This window comes from Gopherus flavomarginatus, chromosome 21 (assembly GCF_025201925.1).
Source record: "Gopherus flavomarginatus isolate rGopFla2 chromosome 21, rGopFla2.mat.asm, whole genome shotgun sequence".
NCBI classification, from domain to species: Eukaryota; Metazoa; Chordata; order Testudines; family Testudinidae; genus Gopherus; species Gopherus flavomarginatus.
This window is the reverse complement of record NC_066637.1, coordinates 15,069,344-15,092,913: the sequence shown is the minus strand read 5'-3', so window position 1 is coordinate 15,092,913 and position 23,570 is coordinate 15,069,344. Positions and strand designations below refer to the sequence as shown.

At 44.5% G+C, this 23,570-nt stretch overlaps 1 protein-coding gene across 6 annotated transcripts in view; it reads right to left on the bottom strand.

Moving 5' to 3' along the window:
* TMCO4 (transmembrane and coiled-coil domains 4) overlaps window positions 1-23,570 on the bottom strand; it is an 83,606-nt gene that overhangs the window by 14,760 nt on the left and 45,276 nt on the right. Inside the window, exons 12-13 of one of the 6 annotated variants that reach the window (XM_050931328.1) lie at window positions 17,448-17,565; window positions 14,081-14,198 (exon numbers count right to left, since the gene is read on the bottom strand). The exons of 2 other annotated variants lie outside the window; for them this stretch is intronic. In XM_050931328.1, the coding sequence (XP_050787285.1) occupies window positions 14,081-14,198; window positions 17,448-17,565 (236 nt within the window). Of the gene's footprint in view, window positions 1-14,080; window positions 14,199-17,447; window positions 17,566-23,570 lie in introns of those variants that run through there. 3 more of the 6 variants (XM_050931331.1, XM_050931333.1, XM_050931332.1) reach the window with 3 other exon arrangements.

Below are 23,570 nucleotides of genomic sequence, written 5' to 3'. Positions count from 1 at the left end.
GAGCTCTTCTGAAAACCTAGCCCTGACTGCGTGTGCTGAGCACCTGAAAATTTGTCCCAGAGTTCTTTTGAAAGGCTGTCCCATGTGATTGTAAGGCAGAATCTCTCTACAGCACACTTTCTGGGAGCCTTCTGTAACCCTTGAGCATCACTGCGTACTCCTGAGGGCATCCCGAGACATCAAATCAGAAGTTCTGCACCAAAAAATTAAAAATTATGCACACAATATTTTAAAATTCTGTACAAGTCTGCAAATTATATTTGTCAAATAAATGTGGAGGCTCCAGCATGGCATTGGGGAGCACAGGTCACTGGCTACACGGAGGTGGGAGATCACTGCACAGCTTCCCCACCTCCCCTGGGACATGGACTCAGCAGTGAGGCTGCACCCACACTGACACAGCGCAAGGACTGGGCCTGCCCCAGAAACACCCTAGGGTCCCTCCCTCCATGCCAGGTGTACCAGGTGTGGGCAGGCAGGCTCAGCAAGGCAGGATCCAAATGTGGAAGGGCTCAGTGTGGGGCGATTCAGATGTGGGTTGAGAGGGTTCTATGTGGGGCAATCTGGGTGTGGCTCAGTGGGGGATCCAGGTGCAGGGGGGATCTGGATGCACAGGGGCTTGTTGGAGGGTTCTAGGTGCAACAGTAATGGGACTCTGAAGGGGGGCCCAGATGCTGGAGTGGGATGGGGATCCAGGTGCAGGTGGCTCTTTGGGGTGGTCCAGGTGCAGGGGGAATGGGGCTTATCGGGGGGGAGTTCTGAGTGCAGGGGGGGTCAGGCTTGGTGGGAAGGTCTGGGTATGAGGAGGTCTGGATCACGGGGGTTGGGCAGATGGGGGAGCAGCTCCCTGTACAGTGATCCCTCCCCCAGCAGCTGAGGAGCAATGGGTGCAGGAAGTGTGTGTGTGCGTATGAGTGTGTGTGCATGTGTGAGAGAGAGTTTGCAGAGCTTCTTACAGCTGGGGGAGAAATCTGGGGATGGGTCTGACATGGTCCTGGATGCTGTGCAGGGGAAGAGGAAGTCCTGTCCTCCCCAGCCCAATCGGGACTAGCAGTTGAGCCTGATGCAGGGTAGGAGCCACCAGCCGGGTCTTCTGCAGTCTTGCCGCTTGCCCCACAGTGATTTACCTCTCTGCCGGCTGCCATGGGCACCTGAAACATACTGCTGGGGAGGGTCGCATGATCTCTCGTGGTTTCCCTTTGCTTCCCCATCAGAAAGGCATTTTTCTGCAGAGAAGCAAAGAAATCTGTGGGGGACATAAATTCTGCGGATGCAGAGTGGCGCAGAATTCCCCCAGGAATAACTCCAACACATTCAACAACACATCAGTGGCAACAATACTATTCAGCAACTCTACCACCTGAAATGAACTACCTCAGAGAAAGCCTCCTTCTTGGTCATCATGGAGGGGACTGATCACACCCCTCATCCCATTCTTGATCAAGGAACACACATGCTCCTTCTCTCATTCTGTTCCTGATTCAGGAATGTACAGGTTTTGGCATCTGAATATCATTGGCTTAGGGCTCTCCAAGTCAGATCTTCAGCGGTATAAATCAGAATTGTCCCACTGACTTCCACTGAAGCCATGCTAATTTACAACAGCTGAGGATCTAGCGCCATGGTGGAGAGTACGTGAGCTTTCTCAGATTGTGATGCCAACCCATCCTTCCCCCACAATCTCCTAGAAATTTCTGTCTCTAGCACAGACACCAGTTAATGATCTGCTGACTCTCAGATCCTGCTAATTTTCCATATATCAAATCATGACTCACATTCAAAGATGCCAGGAAAGACGAGGAAATTGGTAACTTCAGAAGGGCCTATTTGAAGCAGCCTCCTTCAATCCCTCCATCTCCAGCTGAACCATAATAACCAGCTTCATAGCCATTGCCACTCCACCAGCATCTGAAATTCCGCTCAAGAGGAGATTCATCAGTTCTACTGTCACATCTGCTTGTACTGAACACCTTTGCAAGGGCTCTGGATTGCATTTCCCTTGACTCTCTATGTGTCAAGGAAAAGATGATTGCAGATAGTGATAAGAGGAAAGCAGATGGTGGTTGCCAGTCTGCCAGTAGCTTTTAGAAAAAGTTAAGAGTTTTAGACCCCAGCAGGGTCATGCACAACCGCACCCCACCTTCAGAACTATCAGACATTCAGAATCCAAACTGCCCTGTTTCCACTCCCCTTTTTACAGCAAGGAGCACTTCCAGGAGGAAGCTGTGTTATTTCAGCAGAATGTTCATGACACCAGATTTATAGTGCATTTGCTGCTTCTATGACCCTTTCCATTTCCAGGGGTTTCTAATTCAATTGCTTTAAACCGGCACCAGGCTAAAACTTGGAAAGCGTTGGTCAGCCCGGATTCCACATAGCTTTCCTATGAAGGAGCTCAAACAGTCAAGATCTGTAAAAGTCAAAGAATGAATAGCTTGCAGGGTTTAAAAAAAATCACCATGCATTAAAAACAGCTTCACTTCACTTCTGAAATGTTGCTATTTCGTCCTTTGTATGAATTGCTGCTTTTTGCCATGGCTGGTAACCATGCTGCTGTAATGATCAGATAATGAGCTTGCCTTTCTCTAGTGCCTGTCATCCAAATGAATCCCTTCACGTGTTACAAATTTTGTACTGTGCGTACATTTTGCCCACCACTGATATGCAGCCACCTCTGGGTGAAAGGCAGCATAGCTAAATCTGCACATACCACTTGTGATTACAACTCCATGGAATCATAGAGTTTAAGGCTGGAAGTGATCACTAGATCATCTACTCGGACCTCCTGGATATCACAGGCCACCAACTCCGCCCAGCACTCGCATACTAAACCCAACAACTGAAATTAGACCAAAGTATTAGAGCCCACTGGAGAGTAGTCTATTATGTGCCACAGGAGAGAACAAGGAGGATTAACATGCACTAGGCCAGAGGTCCTCACAATGGCAGGGACAGAATTAAATGAGATGTAGCCAGATAACCCTGGCAAGTAACCTGTATCCACACACTGTGGATGAAGATGAAACCTGCCTGAGTGTCACTGCCAATCTGACCTGGGGGAAAATTCCTTCTCTATTCCACATGTGGCAATCACTTAGACTCCGACCACGAGAGCAAGATCAGCCAGCCAAGCACCTGAGAGAGAGAATGCTTGGTGCCACCTCAGAGCCCCTGGCCACTCCACCCAATGTCCCATCACTAGCCACGGTCACCTCTGACTCTTCAGAGGAAGGACGTAAAAGAAACAAATCAGAATACCTGGTGGGTGGTGGTAGTGGGTTAGTGAATCCCTTCCTGATCCTGGATGATGGCTGGCTGAAACCCTGAAGCCTGAGCTTTCAGGAACATAAGACATAAAGCGGAACTGAACCCCAAGATGCCTGAACCCTGCCCTTTACCTCATAAGCAACCCTGTCATACAATCCCACTCACAAATTTGTCCAGCTCTCTCTTGAAACTAATTACGTTGTTTACCCCCACAACTCCCACGAGGAGGCTGTTCCAAAATCTCACCCCTCCAATGGCTCGAAACATCTTCTAATTTCCAGCCTGAATTTGTCGATGGTCATTTTATCCTTACCAGGCTTGATTCTGCTCGGCTTGTAAACTCTGATGAGATTATCATTTGAGGTAGCAGGAATTCAGAGGTTAACAGGAAGTGCTAACTTTTCTACGTACTTTATCTACATTATGTGCGTCAATAACACGTTACGGTACAACTGTAAAATCTCAAACATGTCTGGAAACTATGTAATGGGTGATATACCTTGTAAACACAGCATGTCAGGGGAGTCAATTTTCTACTTTATTAACATTTTTTATTGGCATTAAAATCTGAATTTTCTTTTCATACGTTGGTGTAAGAAGATAGAAAGAAAATGAAACCCAAACAGGAATACTTTGTTGAAATACCGTTAACGTAAACACAAGACAAAAATATCCAGGCAATGTACAACGTGCTCTGTCCTTAAAAGCACCCTGCTGTGACGCTTATGGAGCCTGATCCTGCTATCCTTATTCAGGGAAGACTCTCATTGATTTTGCTGGGAGTTTTGCCTGAACGGACTCATAGACTTTCCGGCCAGAAGGGGCCATCATGATCACAGACTTCATGATCTGGACAATTATTTGTAACATTAATAACTGTGTGATGATTTGTTATTCCTATACTCTGTGAGCCCAGTCAGGGATGGAGTCTGAGCCTTCGGGATCTACTAGGAGGGTCTGTCTCAAATGCAATGTTCTCCAACATTTAAAACATCTCCAATGGGTGACCGAGATGATGAAAACTGTCGTGCTGCGGGGAAGAGAACACATGCTCCTGTATTACATTGATACCGTTTCTGGTTACTTAGCTGAGAATCTCAGCTGGAAGATTGCATACTTTGGATTGTTTTGGTTATTTAAACTACGACACTCCCCCCCACCACACTTTTCTCTTTCAAAATCATTTCCGCAGTGTTTTGTGGCTGCTGCTAAGCTGACAGCCCTAGAGCCTGATAACCTCATTATGCACAGACTGCGGGAAACAGCAGTGTAAGCTTCCCTTAAATTCCAAACCACGCCCTGCCCCTAACCAATGTGCCTCATTCATGACCTCCGTGGATCACCTCTAAAGGGAAAAGGGGTAATTAAGTCCACATTCCCATTAAACCTTTGGCATATCCACTGAGGATGCCAGCAAATTTGATGGAATTCTTTGCTACACAAAATCTTATTCTTGAGGAGCAGAACAAACCGATTCACTCACATAGTTCACTGAACAGCTGTAGTTAAGGCTAGTGTGTTACAGAGCCCAAATTGTGCACTGACATGTATATTAGTTATTCTAATTTCTTAACAAATCTATGGAAGTGAACGAGGATGCTTAAGCCACTGGATTCTCCTTTGACATGTGGCTCTGGATCTCTCTCTAATCTAACAAGTTCTGATGAAAAACCACTCCCCTTTCCAGATGGCGTTGGACAGATTCAGAAGACGCTTGGAAGTACGTCTCGCTTTAGAAAAACAGGGAAAATGCCAGTGCCTGCAAACAGGCCAGCAATTGGCTACTAAAGCCCCTGTAACTAGGATAACTCAGGCTTAGTTCATTACAGTATTGGCAGCAAGATGCTGATAATTACCATGCCACAGCACTTTTTACAAGAGCAAGGGCATTAATACCAGCCTCCTACCAAATGCCAAGTCCAGTAGTTACTTTATGCCTCCCTACATTCTCCCGGCATTTTCCAATGGATGCAGCATGATCTTTCACTTTCTGTCCTACACTGCTGTGAAATGCTTGTTAAACAGCTTCCAACTCTCACCTCAGAGGTGGCTGCATGCTAGTGGCAGCTGAAGTACTTGAGGATCCTGTAGGTTCAGAGCTCCTAGTTATTAGCATGGCTGCTGTTGTACCAAGGGGCCGCTAAGGAAATGGGGCTGTACAGTATTTCTCTGTTCTGCAGCTTGACAAAGGGATGAGAGACGGCGTGACGACTGTTGGTAAAGAAGCTTTTTCATTTTCAAGAGCTTAATCAAGTGGAAAATTAGAGCTAGAGTGAGTTGTTCAACAGATAAAAAAGGCTCAGATAGGCCAATTCCCTGCAGGCTTGAATCGAAGCTGTGACGCTAACAGCCTTTGTTCGCAAGTTATTTGAGAGGCTGGCTCGCTTTGCTCCTTCAGGCCTGGCTATCTGATGGCTTCAGCGGCTGGCCTCTGCCCTGGTAACCCTGGGGCCTGCCCTGAAGCAGTCAGTTCCAAGTGGTGGGACGAATAGGGAAGAGTGATGAGAGAGGGTGGTTTTCTATACAAAAGTCTGAAGAGGCCACATCTGCAGCTGGTATGTGAGAGCCTGTGTCTCTGCTTGTCTGCCCGTAGAAGCTCCAGATTTTGACCATTTAGTAGGCACAGCTCACAACGAGGAATTTAAGGGTGGAAAACTGGTAGCTGTGTGGGAATAAAGGGCCATGTGGGGAAGGAGAGGGCAAAAGAGGCAGCTTGCCCTGAGTCCCTGTTTGAGAGGGCCTTGAAACAGAGTGACATTGTGACCTGACATGCAGGGCTGCATCACCACTCACGTTGAGCTCAGATGACCCTCTGTGGGCCAAACCTGAGCAACCCCATCTGCAGCACCAAGAGCGGGGAGCCAGGCACAGGCCCATGGGACAGAGCTGCTACTGCCGGGTGAGTGCGGGCAGGCTCGCTCTCCAACCCCTCTACCAAGGGCCTCCCTTCCTTTTTGGAAGGGGGGCTGCTCAGTTTCAGATTTTGCTCCAGGTGCCCAAAAAACTTTGTGCGGCCCTGAGAGTAAGTGATGGAGGTAGGGGGGAGAATAGGGCTGTTTAGACCTATTTCTGTGAAATGTGACCACAGACCTATTCTCTTTTGAGAACCTGTGAGAGCTGGCACTCCCTTGAAACAGAACTGAAGCTGGACTGGAGGTTGACATTACAGGGATTTAATGAAATCTACCTGGTGATGTTTTCCCCCCCGGTTCCTCACCCTCCCACAACATCACCAACAAAGTGGTGGTTTTAGCTGCTTTTCCTTCCTGTAACGTGATAGAATAGCTACAAGTTTCTATCCAGGGAAATGTTTAGGTTCAGACTAAATCAAGTTCCCGTTCTTGCTTTTCTTCTTTGGATTGTATTCATTCCCGTCATACCTGCCTAAGGTGGTACTGCTCATCTGAAACAAGTCATTCCACCTGGGAGCAATGAGACCCAGGCAACCTACTTCCATGCTCAGTCCCCAAGGTCCTTAATAAACCTGAATTTCAGCATCAGAATTCATTCTTTGCTGCAAGTTTTGGGCCCACAATGAGAACACAGAATAATGCACCTTTGAGGAAAAGCCTGAATCACGCAAGTGACAAATCAATAGATTGTTAGAATACTGTCTTTTTTGTCTGCTGCATCCAAAGAGCCCGTGCAGGTTGTGAACCATGCTGCCCTGGAATCACTCGAGACACCAGTAACAAGGCATCACTTCTAAGAAAGGGTTTAGAGGGCAAGAGGAGGAATTCCATTTTAATCATCACTGTCACAGATCTGACTTTTCACTGCTCAGTTTCAGCAGCTGAGAAAAAAGCAAGTCAAAAAGGTTTGTAACTAAGGGGAAAAGCCACAGCTATGGTGATGTCTGGTGCAGCATATTCCAAACAGAGCTCTTTTATTCAGCCTTTTCTTGCGTCTCCAATTTTACAGGAACATCGGAGTGCAAAATAGGTCACAAAATCTCATCACTACATGTTATTGCAAAGAAGATTAAATCAGTGCTTTTAAAATGGTCTTAAATGACGGAGTAATAACAATTAGCTGGTCCGACACGCTGTCAGTCTTCAAAGCACATTAAACATTGATGAATCTTTATGACTTTCCTTTGATGGCAGTAATATTATACCCATTTTACAGATGGAGAAACTGAGGCACACAAAGGAGAAGTGACTTGCTCAAGGCTGTAGTGGGAATTAGTTCCAGTACTGGGATTAGAACTTGGGAGTACCTGGCTCCCAGTGTGGTGCTCAGACAACACTTCTTTCTATTTTGCTATTACAATGATAATTAAGGCTATGATTCTGTCACGGAGTCATGGATTCCATGATTTTAAAAGATATCTGTGAGTACAGCTTTCAGCCCTGGGTGGCGGGGCTCGGAGATGGAGTGCCACCTCTATTCTCTGACTCATCTCAGTGGGTCACCCAGCCTGTGGGTCAGTGTCAACGCCTCCACGATACACAATACTTTATTGTTAGATTGTTACACATTTTTCATTGCCGAAACCATACTCTGATTTTGTACATTTTTACCATAAATGTTCTGTGAATTCTGCCTAATTTTACTATGACAAAATTGTATCCATCATGATATTTAACGAACAGCAGCATAGTCCAGCGGATAGCACACTGCACTGGGACTCAGGAGACTTGGGTTTTATTATTGGTTCTGCTACTGACCTGCTATATAACCACAGGCAAGTCCCAGTGCTGCTCTGTGCCTCAGTTTCCCCTCATACCCTTAGTCTTGTCTATTAACCCTTTAAAACTCTTCAGAGTAGCAGCCATCTCTTTTCCTGTGTATGTACAGTGTTTAGCACAATGGGGTCCTGATCTTAACTGGCCATTTAGAGAAATTAACAATAATCATCATCGACATCATTTGGGAAGGTGACATCTGAATGATAAAGAGTAGAACCAGGAGAATTCAGCTGCCATTTGAATGCATGGGAAAGAAGGGAATTTCAAGGTCCAGGCAAGTCCTAATCGTGGATCTACTTTCATGCCTTTAAGGTCATCTCAGATTCTGGTTACATTAAAATTGCCTAAAGAAACCTAAGCAAATGCCTGTAACTTACCAAGCCCACATGAAAAGCATTTTGCCTACATTCCAACTCTTAACATTTCTTCGATATTCAGATGCTAATGTGAAACGTAATCTCCAGCATCTCACTTGAACAAACAGCAATCAGCCTAATATGTTACAACTCAATTACTTCCTCAGTTTCAGTTACTGTCAAATAAATCCGCTGAATCAATCAGTCTCATTGTAAGAGCTCATGAAGCTTTTATAATTGCATTTGCTGAGTGGGAGGACATTTTGTTAGTTTCCTCACTGACAGATTTAGAGAAATGAGGCCTCAAAAGTTTGGAGGAGAATGAAAGGAGAGGGCCCTGGCATGACAAATGGAAACTGTAAACCAGACCATACTAATCAAAACAGACACAGTCCTGAGTCTCATTTACGCGAAGGCCCTTTATATATCCCTTATATCCCACGCACTTTGAGACTCTTTTACATTGCCGCAGCAGCAAGAATCAGGCCCCTTGGACTCCAGCATACCACTCCTCCCCCAGATTGAAAGGGGAACTCTAACCATTGTGCTCAGTTCCGAAGTCTGAAAGGACCCGCCGGGAGAAATGGCCCTCACCGTGGATAAACTGGGAGATGGCTTGAATGTGAAGGGTGTTAGAATGAATTTCACACGAAGCACCTTCCTTGATAACCTCCCCTCCTTCCCTGTCCCATGGCTTTGTGTCACCATAACTAGAAATCTGTGCTGAACCCATCCCATGCTGCACCTATGCTGGAGCCTGCAGAAGTTGCTGCTGGCGCAACATAGGAGACTCCGGCCCTCACCAGATGAAGAGCTCGCCACTGCATAGCACTCCCAGTCTCCTTCAGAATTCTGTCATTTATATTTTCAGGTAGTTTCTCTACAGGATCCTGAGGTGCTTTGCAAAAGGGTCGGGGAGAAATGTGAAGTGCAGAGCCTGCTTGACATGCTAGAAAGCATGCAACAAGGGAGCCCATCATTATTCTTCTCTAAAGCAGCGAGACATTAATAGAAAAGCATAACCAGCTGCTTTGATGCTTAATATATAGTGATGATGAGGATCAACTGTACTTATGCTCTCCGGACCCATCAGAGTGGGCTCTGCAATCACCTCAGTGGGCCAAGTCCCTACAAGCACAGGCAAAAACTCTGATTTGCTGTGCTGCATTAATGTAGGAGTTTTATTATTTCCTGGTTTCTCTCAAACCGATCTATTTATTTTCAAGTACCTAGAGTTAAAATTGACTACGAGGGCAACTGTGGGGAGACAGTGCCATGGCAAGTTGCAATAAGCAACCTGTTCCACCAAAACAGGCACCCACATTGTTTTAAGAAACATCTAACACCTTGGTTTTAAGCCGGGTTGTCTGTATAAAAGAAATTGAAACTGTGGCTCAGTCTTTTCTGCTAGGTTAGACTGAATGTCCAGCATTAGATCACTTGCATTGTACTGGGCTAGCGTTACATGACCTGCTGCTATTCCCACACCTCTGGGCCTTTATGAGAATGAGATGTGGAGATACCAGTCACCCATGTTTCAAACAAAGCAACCATCTAACTCACAGTGGCACTGAATTTTTTTCATAGATCCGAGTCAGGAAATCCTTGTGGAGTCCAGCTAGTCCAAGATACTAGTTCACTAGCAGAATCATAGATTCTAGTACTAATAAGGCTCTTTAATACTTGTTCAAACATCCACACCTGCAGAAAAGGTGTTTTGATTTTTGTATCTTATAAGAAAGAGCTGGATTTATTGCCCTTGATTAAGTAGTAAAGTGCCTTGCTAGCACTACACTGTTAGCATTCTGTTGAGAACATCTCTATATACCTTTATGCTACCTTATTCCATTGCATTTGCAGTGCAAACCACCTTTGCTTTCGTGTCATTTGTTAAAGCACTGGTTTCTGAAGCTTTTCTTCACATGCCTCATGTAACACACGGTTTTCCTGTCTCTTAGAGCTCTATTTTTTTTCAGGATGGCTCCTCTTTTCCATCCTTTCCAGTAAGGTTAGGCAAGGCTGCTCTATCATGGAAGCGGCAGGCCTCTCAGAGATGACAGCAGTGTTGGGATTCTCTATCTGATACACGCAGTGCATACACAGATGCGTAATGGAGGAAGATTGGTGACCCGGCACTTGGGCCACCCATTTAGCCTAAATGTGCACACTGCTTCTTCAGCAAAAGCAAGCAGGCTGCTGGGAGTCAGTCCCCGTGGTGTCTGCTGCACTCCATATGCTTTGGAAGTTTAGTAAGTATAAAATGAACAGACAAAGGCTCTTCAGGGAAAAGCAAGAGACAGGACATTAAGGGTATGGCTCAGTGGCGAAGCCAGGTTTTAGCAGCAGTGGGAGCGAACACAAAAAAAGGCGCCATCCGCCGCCAAGAAAAAACAAAAAAGAAAAAAAGAAAAACAAAAAAGAAAAATCCCGACTGACCCGCCGCCGAAGTGCCGCCGAAGACCCAGAGCAGCTGAAGGACCTGCTGCTGAAGTGCCGCCAAAGACCCAGAGTGCTGCCGGGTGAGTAAAAGCACCGAAGACCCTGAGCGCCGCTGGGTGAGTAAAAATTAAAAAGGCGCCACTTTTCTGCTCAGTGGGAGCAGCCGCTCCCCCTGCTCCTCCCCTAGCTGTGCTACTGGTATGGCTGCTCTAGAAACAGTTCAATGGCACAGCTGCAGCATTGGGCGCTGTAGTGTGGACACTTACGACAGTGACAGAAGAGGTGCTTCCATCATTGTAAATCCGCCTCTCTGAGAGGGGGTCGCTAAGTTGATGGAAAAATTCTTTTGCTGACCTAGCGGGGTCTACGCCAGGGCTTTATATCAGCTTAGGGGTTTATATGTTTCTAAGAGCTTCTGTTAACCCAGTCCCTTCTAGGCTGTCCACACTTTGCTCTGTACCATCTCTACTTTATCCACACTTTATCAGTCCTGCATTTTTCCTGCAGCGGGATCAGCAATGTTCAGTCAGTATGAATTAAATGAGCTGGTAACAGCTGAACAGTTGCAGGCTTGATGTGTTTGCACATCATAAAATGTGAAACTGATCATGTGCTTAAGACACTTTCTGGTTCCAGAGTACTAGGAGAGTAATCTGTGCCAGTTTGCAGATGTGCTCAGAAGAGGTCAGTTTGAGAAGTGACAGAGGAGACAGTCTGGATTACACAGGGTCTGTTATAAGATTTGTTTTCACAGCTTTGCCAGGCATTTTCCATTCCCAAAATGCAAAGGAGAAAAACAGCTACATCATAGTAGATTGTGATCCGAAGATTGCTGTGAATGTGTGTGCAGAAGCTGTGTTCTTCCTGATTATCTGAAGCATGTTGATAAATTGGAGAAGGGTCAGAGAAGACCATGAGAATGATTAAAGGGTTGAAAACATGCCTTGCAGTGATAGACTCAAGGAGCCTAAATCTATTTAGCTTAACAAAGGGAAGGTTAAGGGGTGACTTGATCAGTCTATATGTACCTACTGTGGGGAATAAATATTTGATAATGGGACTGTAAATCTAGCAGAAAAAACTTCAACAAAATCCAATGGCTGGAAACTGAAGCTAGACAAATTCAGACTGGAAATAAGGCATACATTTTAAAGTCAAGACTGGATGTTTTTCTAAAAGATCTGCTCTTGTTCAACAGGAATTAATTTAGGGAAGTCCTATGGCCTGTGTTATACAGGTCAGATTAGATGATCGCCGTGATCCCTTTTGACTTTATAATCTATAAATCTGTAGAGGAGGTCACCCGGAGGGAAAGGAAGGCATCTATGTCATTAGCTTGCTTAGGGAAACCGAGCTGAATAGTGTTGAAGACATTACACTCCTAACAGCAGTTTAGCATTAACAACACTGAACGGCTTTGGGGAATCTAATTTATGCCTGATCTACAGGACAGAACTCACAAACCTACTCTGTTCCCTGGAAACTCAGAATCCAGCTACTAAGCCACAACTGTGACCTTGCCCTAGAAATTCAGGATCATCAAACCAGCCACAAACATCGCTGAGCTCTGTTAACTCCAAACTCAAATCCAGCCGTACTAACCCCTGCTGTAGCATTGCAACTGTGAACCCGAAAAGCGTGCTGGATGAACTGAGGCACAAGGTCAAATGACTTCCTCAAGACCATCAAAAGCTCCAGCTAGATGAGACTGCAGGTTCTTCCTGGTTCCTACTCATAGCGGTGCTCGAATTATGAGACACAAAGTACGGGGGCCCTGCTTCTTTGCAGATGTTCCCTTCTTGGACTAGGCTGCTGTGCATGGTCCCCAACAGTACTAGCAGTTTGCAAGCAGTCTCTGATCATACTGGAAACTAAACGGCAAAAACTTAGTTAAAGTAAAGTTAAGGATGCCCGGTGATAGTTCGCGTCCTTCCACACTGTCAGGTTCAGCAAAACTCAAACTTCTGTGAACCAGGAAATATAAAGTTAAGATAACCTGCAGTTGGTAATAGCTCCTGGGAATGATCTGCAGGCGCTCCAACTGCATTCACTGTGTTAGCGTAGCTGTATTGAATAGCGAAGGAATAGGCTGGAGCAGCTTGGAAGGGCTGTGATTGTGAGATGAAGAGATCTGGGGATCAGTTTGAGGAACATCATAGAGCTGTGAGTGTGATATGAGGAGATCAGGATCTGAATCCTCTGTCTATGTCATCAAAGCAAAGAGGTGCTTATGTATGCGGAAGCTGCATCATTTCATTACAGAACTGTATAGGTTGTGTAAGCAACAGAGTACTGGACTCTTCATGCCATGGGGACTGTAGTTGTGAGGTGGGATATGAAAGCAGTTTATGGATTTAGTGGTGGGTATGGTAAAGCAGATATTTTGATGGTATCCTGTGTGCAAGTGTGAAGGGGCTGTACGAGAGTATGAAGTGGTTGTTAAATTTCACAAGTGGGGTATTCTGTTGGGGAGTAGGCACAGGCCACACCTACACTACAGTCATGACAGCAGCACAGCTACAGTGCTGCAGCTGTGCTGCTGACGCACCATATCATAGCCACTTCCTACACTGACGGAAGGGGCTTTCCCATTGATATAGTTAATCGGGCTCTCCGAAAGGTGGTAGCTAGGTTGAGGGAAGAATTCTTCCATTGACCTAGCCATGCAACCTAACTATGGCACTCAGTTTTTAAGCATAGATCAGGTCTCATCGGGGATGCTGGAACAACTTTTATAGTGGGGGTGCTGATGATGGCAACCAGGTATTTGGTGTTAGTTAGTAGTACGTCAAGCCAGGGGTTGCGGCAGCACTCCCGGCATCTCTAGTTCCAGCACCACCAAGCCTCAGTGTTTGAGTTTAGGGCAAGTGCAGACAGAGCACCAGGCCACACTATCTTTCTGAAAGTGATGCCACTCCTGTAGGATCTGATGGGACAGAAACACCATTTTCTCCAATGCAGAATGTTACAGAATTTTTGAAAAAAGCAACAATGGAAACAAAATACTCCCTACGTTACATAGCTTCCATTAGGTGTTGGTTCAAACGTAAGGCTTATCTGATATGGAGTTTATGGTAAAGTCATGGAGTTGTGAGGTTTGTGCACATATAGAGGGAAGAACAGAGACTACACAAAGTCAGTCACTTTTCTTAGGCCTGATCTATACTTAAAAATTAGACTGACCTAGCTACATCCCCCAGGGTTGTGAAAAATGTCGTGCCCTAAGTGTCCCTAGTGTAGACGCGGCTAGGTGGATGGAAGATGAACACAAGGCTATGACCGGTATGGACAGAGTGAAATACTAAGGAAATGAAGAGGGCTACTCACTACAGATGAAAGATCCATATTAACCATCCTCCTGTCATCCAGGCTGACTGGCTGAAGGCCTGCAACGTTGAGCTGAGCAGAAGAGGTCCGGTAGACAAAACTCAGCAGCCAGTCTCCCCTAGGAGGAAAATGGAACAGAGCTTTGCAACATAAGCCTTGCTGAAAGACTGATAAAATACACAAAGACATTCGGGGAACACAGGAAAAGACAGAGATGACAGGACCAGGCAATCCAGCTAAGGGCAGGTCTTCACTACCCGCCGGATTGGTGGATAGTTATCTATCTATCGGGGGTCGATTTATTGTGTCTAGTGTAGACGCGATAAAATCGATCCCTGATCGTGCTCCCCGTTGACTCTGGAACTCCAGCTTGTGAGAGGTGGAAGTGGAGTCGACGGGGGAGTGTCGGGTGACCAGACAGCAAATGTGAAAAATCAGGAGGGAGGTGGGGGGGTAATAGAAGCCTGTATAAGAAAAAAACAACACAAAACAAATCGGGACTGTCCCTATAAAATCGGGACATCTGGTCTCCCTAGGGGAGCGGCAGTGATCGACTCGCTGCCATCCTCACGGCCAGGTAAGTCGACCTAAGATACACCAACTTCAGTTACGTATCTTAGGTTGACCCCCCCCCCCCCGCTAGTGTAGACCTGGGCAAAGTCTGTACCAATATCTACTGCAGCTTCATCCGTCCTGGAATCAAGCCTGGAATATCATGCTGGATAAAATAATTGGGGGTACAGATGTAAAAATTTTAGGAGTAATACTGACTCACATGAGTAGCCTCACTGAATTCACCAGGACTACTCCCGTGAGTAGGGGCTTCCAGATCAAGTCCTTTAAAATTATTTCAGATTCGCAGGGAGACAGGGCTGCACCCAGCTATTGGACAATCTCCTTGTAATACGTTAACACGTCGAAGTTTGCCAGCCTGTAGCATCTGTAAACATGTTGAGCATAGGCACCGTGGCTGCTGACATATATGCAAATTATAAAGTAATTTAGGATCTTTCTGGATTAAAGGTGCTGTAAAAATATAAGATTTTTAATAGGAGAAGTAGCAAGATTGTGCTTCCAATCTTGAGTGGTGGGGCGGAGATGGCATGGCTGGTCTAAAGATTAATAAAAAGACTATGCCCTGTACCCTTTGGCACTTGGAAAGGTGAAATTCTCCCCAGTGCAGAGAGCTGGCACAAAGCCTGTACATCACTTACATCCAATTGAGCTCTATGATGAAGGCTTAAGTAGGACTGCTGTGGTGTATAGAACCTTGTGCTGGCCTTCTGCACAGGTGAATTTTACTTTAAGAGTTGCCACTTCCAGCTATGCCTGTTCACTCTCACCGCTGTCCTTGACTATCATATGTGAATAAAGCCCATATGGAGCTATGCCAAATGCATGCAACACTCCCATGGCCACATGACATTCACTCGTTTTTGTATTTGTTGCTAACTCATTACTCAGACCAGGTTATTTGAAAGGTGTAGCCATGCAAACTTGGCTTGACTTATGGTATTACAGGGCGATCATAGGACATTGGTAGTTTAGATTATATGAAATCCAGTGTAGCAGTTTTTACTGGCTCTCACTTCGAGATGTTTGGTTCATTGAAACGTCAACATTGAGAGGTGTGAACTGAAACTCAAGTAAATGGGCCTGATTCTGATCTCACACCCGTTTTACACCAATGTAAGTTCACAAACTTCCGTGAAGTTACTTCTGATCCACCACCATCTGGCGCAATATTTATGCAAACACCAAGGTAAGGAACCACCACATCTCCAGACCCATGTGAATGTCTTATTAGGAAATAATGTATTTCCCTGATTCATGTTTCAGATACTCTCAGTGAAATCCACCCAGAGCTCTCCAATTAGCACCTCACATCACCCTTCACGTGGACCTGGTGCTTCTCAGCCACAGCATACCGTGGGATTTTAGAGATTAAATGTACTAGGATATTTATCTGAAATCTCATCCCCTGCTCACTCCTGTTTGTGTCCAACTGAGCTGTAACTTATTAACCACTGTTTGTTGAACAGTCGAAATATGGCCTGCCAAAGTAAAGAGACTAACTTGAATTATACACACGTAACCCATTTTATTTCAGTAGCACAGTCAAGCTCTGAAACGATAACAAAATTATCTCTCTTATATCACAGGAAATGAATATACTATGCTTTCTGTACTGAAATAAGGAAAGGTTGTTTTACAGTTCTGGGATGATCTATAGTCACTACAGCAAATTCAGTTATACATGTAAATTGCTAATCATGAATGGCTTCCTGGAAGAAAACAGACACATCCCCCAGAAACTACTGTACAGGAGACAGCAGTTGCTTTTATTTTGCTATGTTATATGAAGAAATGCAGTAATTTGCATACACATCTTGCATCTATAAAAACTCAACGATACAAAATTAGCAAAAGCAGCATCTCTCAGCTCAGCCATATGAATGGGGGTAATGAAGATTTCTTGTTTTAATCTCAAGTGCTTGTGATTTTAATTTCTCTCTTCTGATCGTTATATTCTATTATTTTACATACCTTAAATTGCATATTAACACGCACCTCTCTCTCTCTGTATACTTATTTGTAGACAAATTTGCATCATTGTTAAGGTTTTGACAATTAGATGCTTTAACATATGTTAAAAACAAGTAATTCCACAAATTAGCTCTCAGGTCTGGTCAACACCTAAACATTAGATCAACCTAAGCTATATTGCTCAAGGCTGTTGGTCTTGCCACTGTAGATGCAGCTAGGTTGATGGAAAAATTCTTCTGTTGACTTAGCTACTGCCTCTTGAGAGGTGGATTATGTACAATAGATGGAAAAACCCCTTCTGTTGACATTGGACGCGTCTACACTGCAGTGCTACAGCAGCATAACTGCAGTCCTGTAGCAGTGCTGCTGTAGTGTAAACATACCCTCTGTGAATTTAAGAGCTGGATTTTCATTACACCTTGGCACCACTCTGACAATTTTAAGAGGCTTTAAAGTGGATGTAAATTACATCTACACCTCGTCTGAGGCCTCTTTACGCTGCCAGAGTTTTGTAAAGCAGCCGCAAGTGCAAATGAAATACAGTCCCTAAATACCAAATCCTTCATATGCACAGGCTTCCAGTCTAAAGTTTAACATAAATAGTTAATCAAAGCCCAAGACAGAACAGCCTTATGTTGCCTCCTGAAGACTTTCAAATCCAAGTAATGGACGCAATGACTTCTAAAGAAGATGGTTCTCTACTGAGAGCTCCTTAATACTTCAATCTTTGGGGCTGTCAAAATGTTCAAAAGCAATAAATAAAAGATCCACTAACAGTGACCCAGCCATAAGAAGACATCGAGGTTGTGCATATACAGACCTGCAATAGCCATTTATGATCCTGCCAGACACCACTTTTGTGAAAGCCTCCCAGTACTTGGCATCTCCTTCCACTGGAGCTCCCAGCAGGACCACATCCTCGATGATCCCCTCACAGTCTATGGAGATGGGAACAGCCCCCCACAAGACAAAGTGTGTTACTTGGATTTGGAAGGCAGCCCAGAAAATGCATCTATGTACATATGAACCAGACAAAGTGAGACTTGCCCTCCGAGGGATGAGAATATATTTAGTGTAATTCACTTACATTGGAGAAATACTTTATTTCTGTTGATTCATTTGTAAAGATAAACTAAAAAGATCTTCCACTTGACCAGCCCTGGAAGTTGTTAATGCATCCCTCCACTGAATGCATGACAACAGAGCCGACAACAGAATTCCTAGTGGCAATTCCCAGGCACAACTCTGAAGCAGTTTAGCTCTTCATACTCTCTGGGTACAATCTGCTCAAAAGGTGTGTTGAGTCTGATCAAAATTAATGCTTCTCTTTTATTCTCAGTGGACAAACTGCAGCTAAGAAATCCCAGTAGAAGAAAGCGATGGATTGAGAAAGATTGGGCAGCACTTCTGTGCTTTTCAATAAAAACGTCTAAAAAGGTGCTATGATACGTTCACTATTGCCAGGACAGAGCTCCACAAGGCAGTCTCAGTCTGGGGGTGGGACACAAAGATTCTGGTCTTTAAGTTCACCATCCAGAGCATCGTGGGTTAGAGAAAGTTGATATCAATTCTTAAGCAAACTAAAATCCGAACGTGTGTGCATGCATACGAGGTCTATAGAAACAACAGATATAAATGTTTAATTACACAGTATGTATCAAAAAAGAAGGTGCAGTTTTAACAACTGACTCTCCGTTTATGTAGAGTTGTGAAAAAGAGACAGTAAAGTGCCTTCCGATATAGTAATTGTATCTTGATATGACTGGGAATTCTATTAACTAGAGTCCCATATGTATCATTATTTATTTGTATTATGGTGGCACTTAGGAGCCCCCGTCCTTGCCCAGGACCCTACAGTGCTAGGTGCTGTACAAACACAGAACAAAAAGACAGTCCCTGCCTGAAGAGTTTATTCTGCCAAAACCAGAATCTTGACCTTTGGAGAGCGCAGCTCAGCATACGTGGGTTTTGGTCATTTTTAGGAGCGTATACCTGGTTTGTAGAATAGGGGGTTGGGATTATGAGGAAATAAATGTGAAAGCAATTACATACCGCACCAAGTCGAGGCCAAGGAGACGCTGCCTGGATAGATTTTTAATCAATGCAATTGATTTCCTTTCTCTAACAGCAATAATAACCTGGTGCCCCCTGCAGAGAGCATTATTTTACACCGTTTTACTATGATGTAAATTCCAACCCCCGATGACAATCTGAAATGAGTGCTGTTGGTTTCATTTCTTAATTATGAAGCAAATTTCACACACATTAAAAACAAACAAACAGTGATTCGATTTTGTTAGCTTGACTCGACGGGCAACGAGACTACTGCTTCCACAGTAAACGGGTAATGAAAAAACAGAGCCATGTGGACAGGGCAATAATTCCAGTCTCTAGCGTAAGGTCAATTGAAAGAGCAAGAAAAAGCTGCTCATATATCAGGCTCCTGAAGACTGGACCTAACCATTGGAAGGTCTGGTTTCTTTCCCTCCCTTGCTCTATTCTGTTCCTGTTTGAAATGAAGATGCTCAATCTTGGCTGTGTATTCATTTCTTTTGAATGATTATGGAGGAAGAAGGACGCTTAAGAATATAGATCACTGATCTGCATGGTTACTCCCACGCTAGTTAATTATACCTATCCCGTGGGCTACAAATTGTTTATACTGATAAGGAATAATAAAGCCCATGTGCACAGGGAAAAGAAAAATTAGTGATTCTAGATAATATGAGAAAAGATTCCACCCTCAGTCAATCCCTCTTGGGATTAATACATTTCACAGCCTCCTTCTGCATCTGACTCAGAATCATCATTAATTCTGGCAGGATGTGTAAAAAGAAAAAAAGGCTTTTATTCCACTTGGCCAACTTCTTAGTAGATAAGACACAATTCTATTCTGGGATTCGATAGGAGAGTAATGGGGCAGGGACTGGCAATTCCCATTGCCTGCTAGCTACTAAAAGGGGTTTTGCGATGAAAGCAGCTGTATTTGCTTGCTGTGAAGAAGTAACTGCCAACTGACAGGCAAATCTTGGAAAAGGCCCACTGAGGCACACACTGAGCCTGGGGCTAGGACCAGTCTCTGGGAGCAGGGAGAGATATTGCTATGTTCCCAGGTCTGGAACTGTTACACACACATAGGGCATTACTGTGCCATTCAGGTGAAATCCACCCTCCGTAGAAGGGCAAGTACAAGACGTATGCATCACTTAAGTGCTACTTAAAACCTCAAAACAGTGAGCATTAGCTCAGGCTCTGATCTCAGCCCCTCCGTAGGCTTCAGAGCCTGAGCTCCAGCCTGAATCACAACGTCAAAGCACTGGCTATACAGCTATTTTTAGAGCACAAGCATGAGCCCAGCTAGCCTGAGCCTCTTGACCTGGGCTGGGAGGCTCACTCCTGTGGGCTGCGTAGACATACCCATTGACCTAAGTGAGATTTAAGCTCTCCAGTGGGATTTAAGTCAAGCACATTAATAACTGCTGTCCTGAACGGAGACCTAGATGAGCCAAACGGTCTCAGCACTGGAAGTCTGACAGGTGATCTGCTTTCTGAGGACATCGTAGAAGCCAAGGTCCGGTCTGCTCTCTGGTGCCTTAAGGATCCCATGCCCCTAATGGTTTTGCCTTGACAGGGGTTTGTCCAGGTATCTTTGAGCAATATTTCCCCTCCTCGCCCACTGCTGGGCACTGTTTGAACTGCTGGTTGCTGCATTGCAGTGTTTCTCTAATTTATAGTTTTGTGAAGCTCATTGGGCTCCTCAGGATGATATACACGCAAGGAATTATTTATGAGTATTATTACTATTTGTAAAAACGACTCATTTAATGCAAACTGGAAAACCTGCCTAGCAAAGTAACATAACTATTAAGCCTAAATAAAATGTTTGATACAGCCACTGAAAAATATCATTCATTTTAACTTGAGTCCCTAGAGAAGGCACAGGTACCATTTTCCATCCCAGAGCAACACAGGCTTGCCAGACCAGACCAGACCAGCAGTGAACACAGTTAGATTACCCAATCTCTGATAGTAGCTAGCATCAGAGCTTTCAGAGAAAGGCACAAAAGCCCAGAAACGCACAATTATGCAATAACCTACCCAATGGATGAAGTTTCTTCCTAAACCCAAACCAGCTTTGCTTATGTTTTGAAGTATTAGGGCTGAGATCCATTATCAATTTTTACCCTCCCTAGTTTAACTGTGGATATACCTATTAATCATCTAGGAACATAGGAACTGCCATACAAGATCAGACACGTGGTCTTTTAGTCCAGTATCCTGCCACTGATAGCAGCCAGTACCAGATGTATGTGCATAATCCTTCTTTTACTCCCATGAAGCTTCTGGCTTCAAATATCACCCTGGGCAGTTTCAGAAGTTAATGAAGCATTTTTTATCTAAGTATTTCCTTTATCGGTTTTTAATTGTTTGTCTTTATTTCATAGGATAGCTCCTTGATCTTGTATTAGGAGAAAGGGTTATTAGGACCTCCAGACTCACCTCCTCTCTATGTCATTTTAATATACTTCCATCATGCCCCATCTCATTTACCCCCATTGTATGGTTGTCACAATCTTTTTAATGTCTCCTGATTTGGACGTCTTTCATGTCTATGAATTTTCATCACTATCTTCTGAAGCTCTTTACAACCCTTTGCACACATTCTATTCTTATACGGTCATGAAACTGCCAGTAAGATTGTATACAAAAAGGACTGCAAGATTGGGCCTTGTATTTATTATGTAAGCGTCTTCAGAATCCAGACCCAGACGGCTGCTCCATTCCTTCTGTGGCTTGCTGCTGGAAGGTGCACTGCAATCTGCACTAAACACGTTCCTTTTAGTCCCACAAACAGCTCAGCTTTCATAATTCAATTAAAGGACTGAAAATCAATGGGCTGGGGGGGTGGGGCTGCTACAAGTTGTATTTATGATGCTTAGATTTCTTTAGAATGGCAAATAACCAGACAGCCCCTAATGATTCCCTTTCACTTGTTACTTAGCTATAGTACCGTGCAGAAAGACTGCAGGGCTACTTACAGCTAATGAAAGCCTCAAAACATTATGGTCCCAACATTTTCAGGGCACTGAGGAGAAAAGCGTAAAACTGGGGCCAGATTCGGAACTCAGTTCTACCAGGGTAAACTCAGAGTGATTCTAATCAAGTCACTAGGATACAGTCTGATGCTACAAAGACTAGAATTTGGCCTCCTGTATTTCAGGGGCTGTGCACTTTAAATCAGAAGAGAAGTCCTGGCCCGCAGTTGTAAACAGAAAGGAAGCTGACCTCTTCCTCTCATGCTGGTTTAATCTGTTCCCACCTGCCAACACCTACTAAATGAATGTTTGCCAATGTAAAGCTCCTTACTTATTAGCTACATTCTGTGAGGGCAAATGTTAATTAATAAAATTGGCTAGGTAGGTGGAGGGATAAGCACACACTACTGACTCAACTCCAACATGCAATTTACATCAACTGATCAGAATGACTTGATTCTTTTTCTAAATTAAGAATAGAATCTATTAATAAACAAAACCACAATTGGTAACAAATTGACAGATGGTTTTATGTTCGATTTTAGGGAAAAATTACCATGAAAATAGCTGACGACAGTGACATTTCAATGAGTTAAATGGGAGGGACGACTCATGGGATCGGATACAGTAGCTAGAGAGAGCGTCCAATAGAGGCGAAGCATCTTCTGCCAAGTTCACAGCGAAGCGTGGGCCGCTCACAGACTGATTCACCAGACAAATGTCACAGAACGTCAAGAGTACTGTTTGCAGATGGAGGGCCAAATTCTGCTCTCGATTACACAGGTGTAAATATGAAGTAACTACTGAAGTCAGTGGAGTTACTCCAGGTTTACACCGGAGACAGCAGAATTAAATTCTGAACATATTTCAAAACTGTTTTGTAGGTTTCTGTTTAGAGTGCACCTCAGGAAGTAAATACTCTCAGCCACATACTGGCTTGGAATGCATATAATCCAAGTGCTGTCGCCAGGAGGGGATCAATGGGGTTAGCATGGATAGTTTCTACTCTTGCTTCCCTTCAAACCCACAGAGATGCTGCTTCACAGGCTCTCTGCAGCCAGAGCTGGGGAGGGGTATCCCAGGGCAGGGTGTAAGGCCTGGAGGTGCGGTCCATACATTTCAGCATGTCTACATCCTTCTATTGGTCCACAGACCAGGTTATTTCTGCTACTGACAGGAGTAGTTTGTATTGTGAGGCCAAGGAAGGGAACAATATGCTGCCTTTTAGTGCTAACATGTACCCATCTGAAGGCCATGCAATGTGATGTACGGTCATTGGGAAGCGTTTACGGATAGACAACTGTTCGCTCAGGATGGACTTCACCTAAGTAAGGAGGGAAATAGAATTCTAGGATGGAGGCTCGCCGACCTCATCAAGAGAGCTTTGAACTAGGAAGTTGGGGGAGATGGTTGGGAGATGTTCACGAGATCTCCACGCCGGAACATAACCTGGAGAGGGAAGTAAACAAAGTGAGAGGGGATACCCTTGCGGACCAAAGAATTGATCCAAGGAGGAATAGTGGAGTAGAAACCAGAGTAACGGGTGATGCTGGTGGTAGAAGGTCTGTGCACGATGGGGGAAAGAGTGTCACTGACGCCAAACGCCAAAAATTAAAATGTCTGTACACTAAAGCGAGGAGCCTAGGTAACAAGATGGAGGAACTGGAGCTACTGGTGCAGGAAGTGAAACCGGATATAATAGGGATAACAGAAACCTGGTGGAATAGTACTCATGACTGGAGTACAGGTATTGAAGGCTATGTGCTGTTTAGAAAAGACAGGAAGAAAGGCAAAGGTGGTGGAGTAGCCTTGTACATCAATGATGAGTTTAACTGTAATGAAATAAGAAGCGATGGAATGGATAAGACAGAGTCTGGGCAAAAATCACACTGGGTAAAAAAGCAACT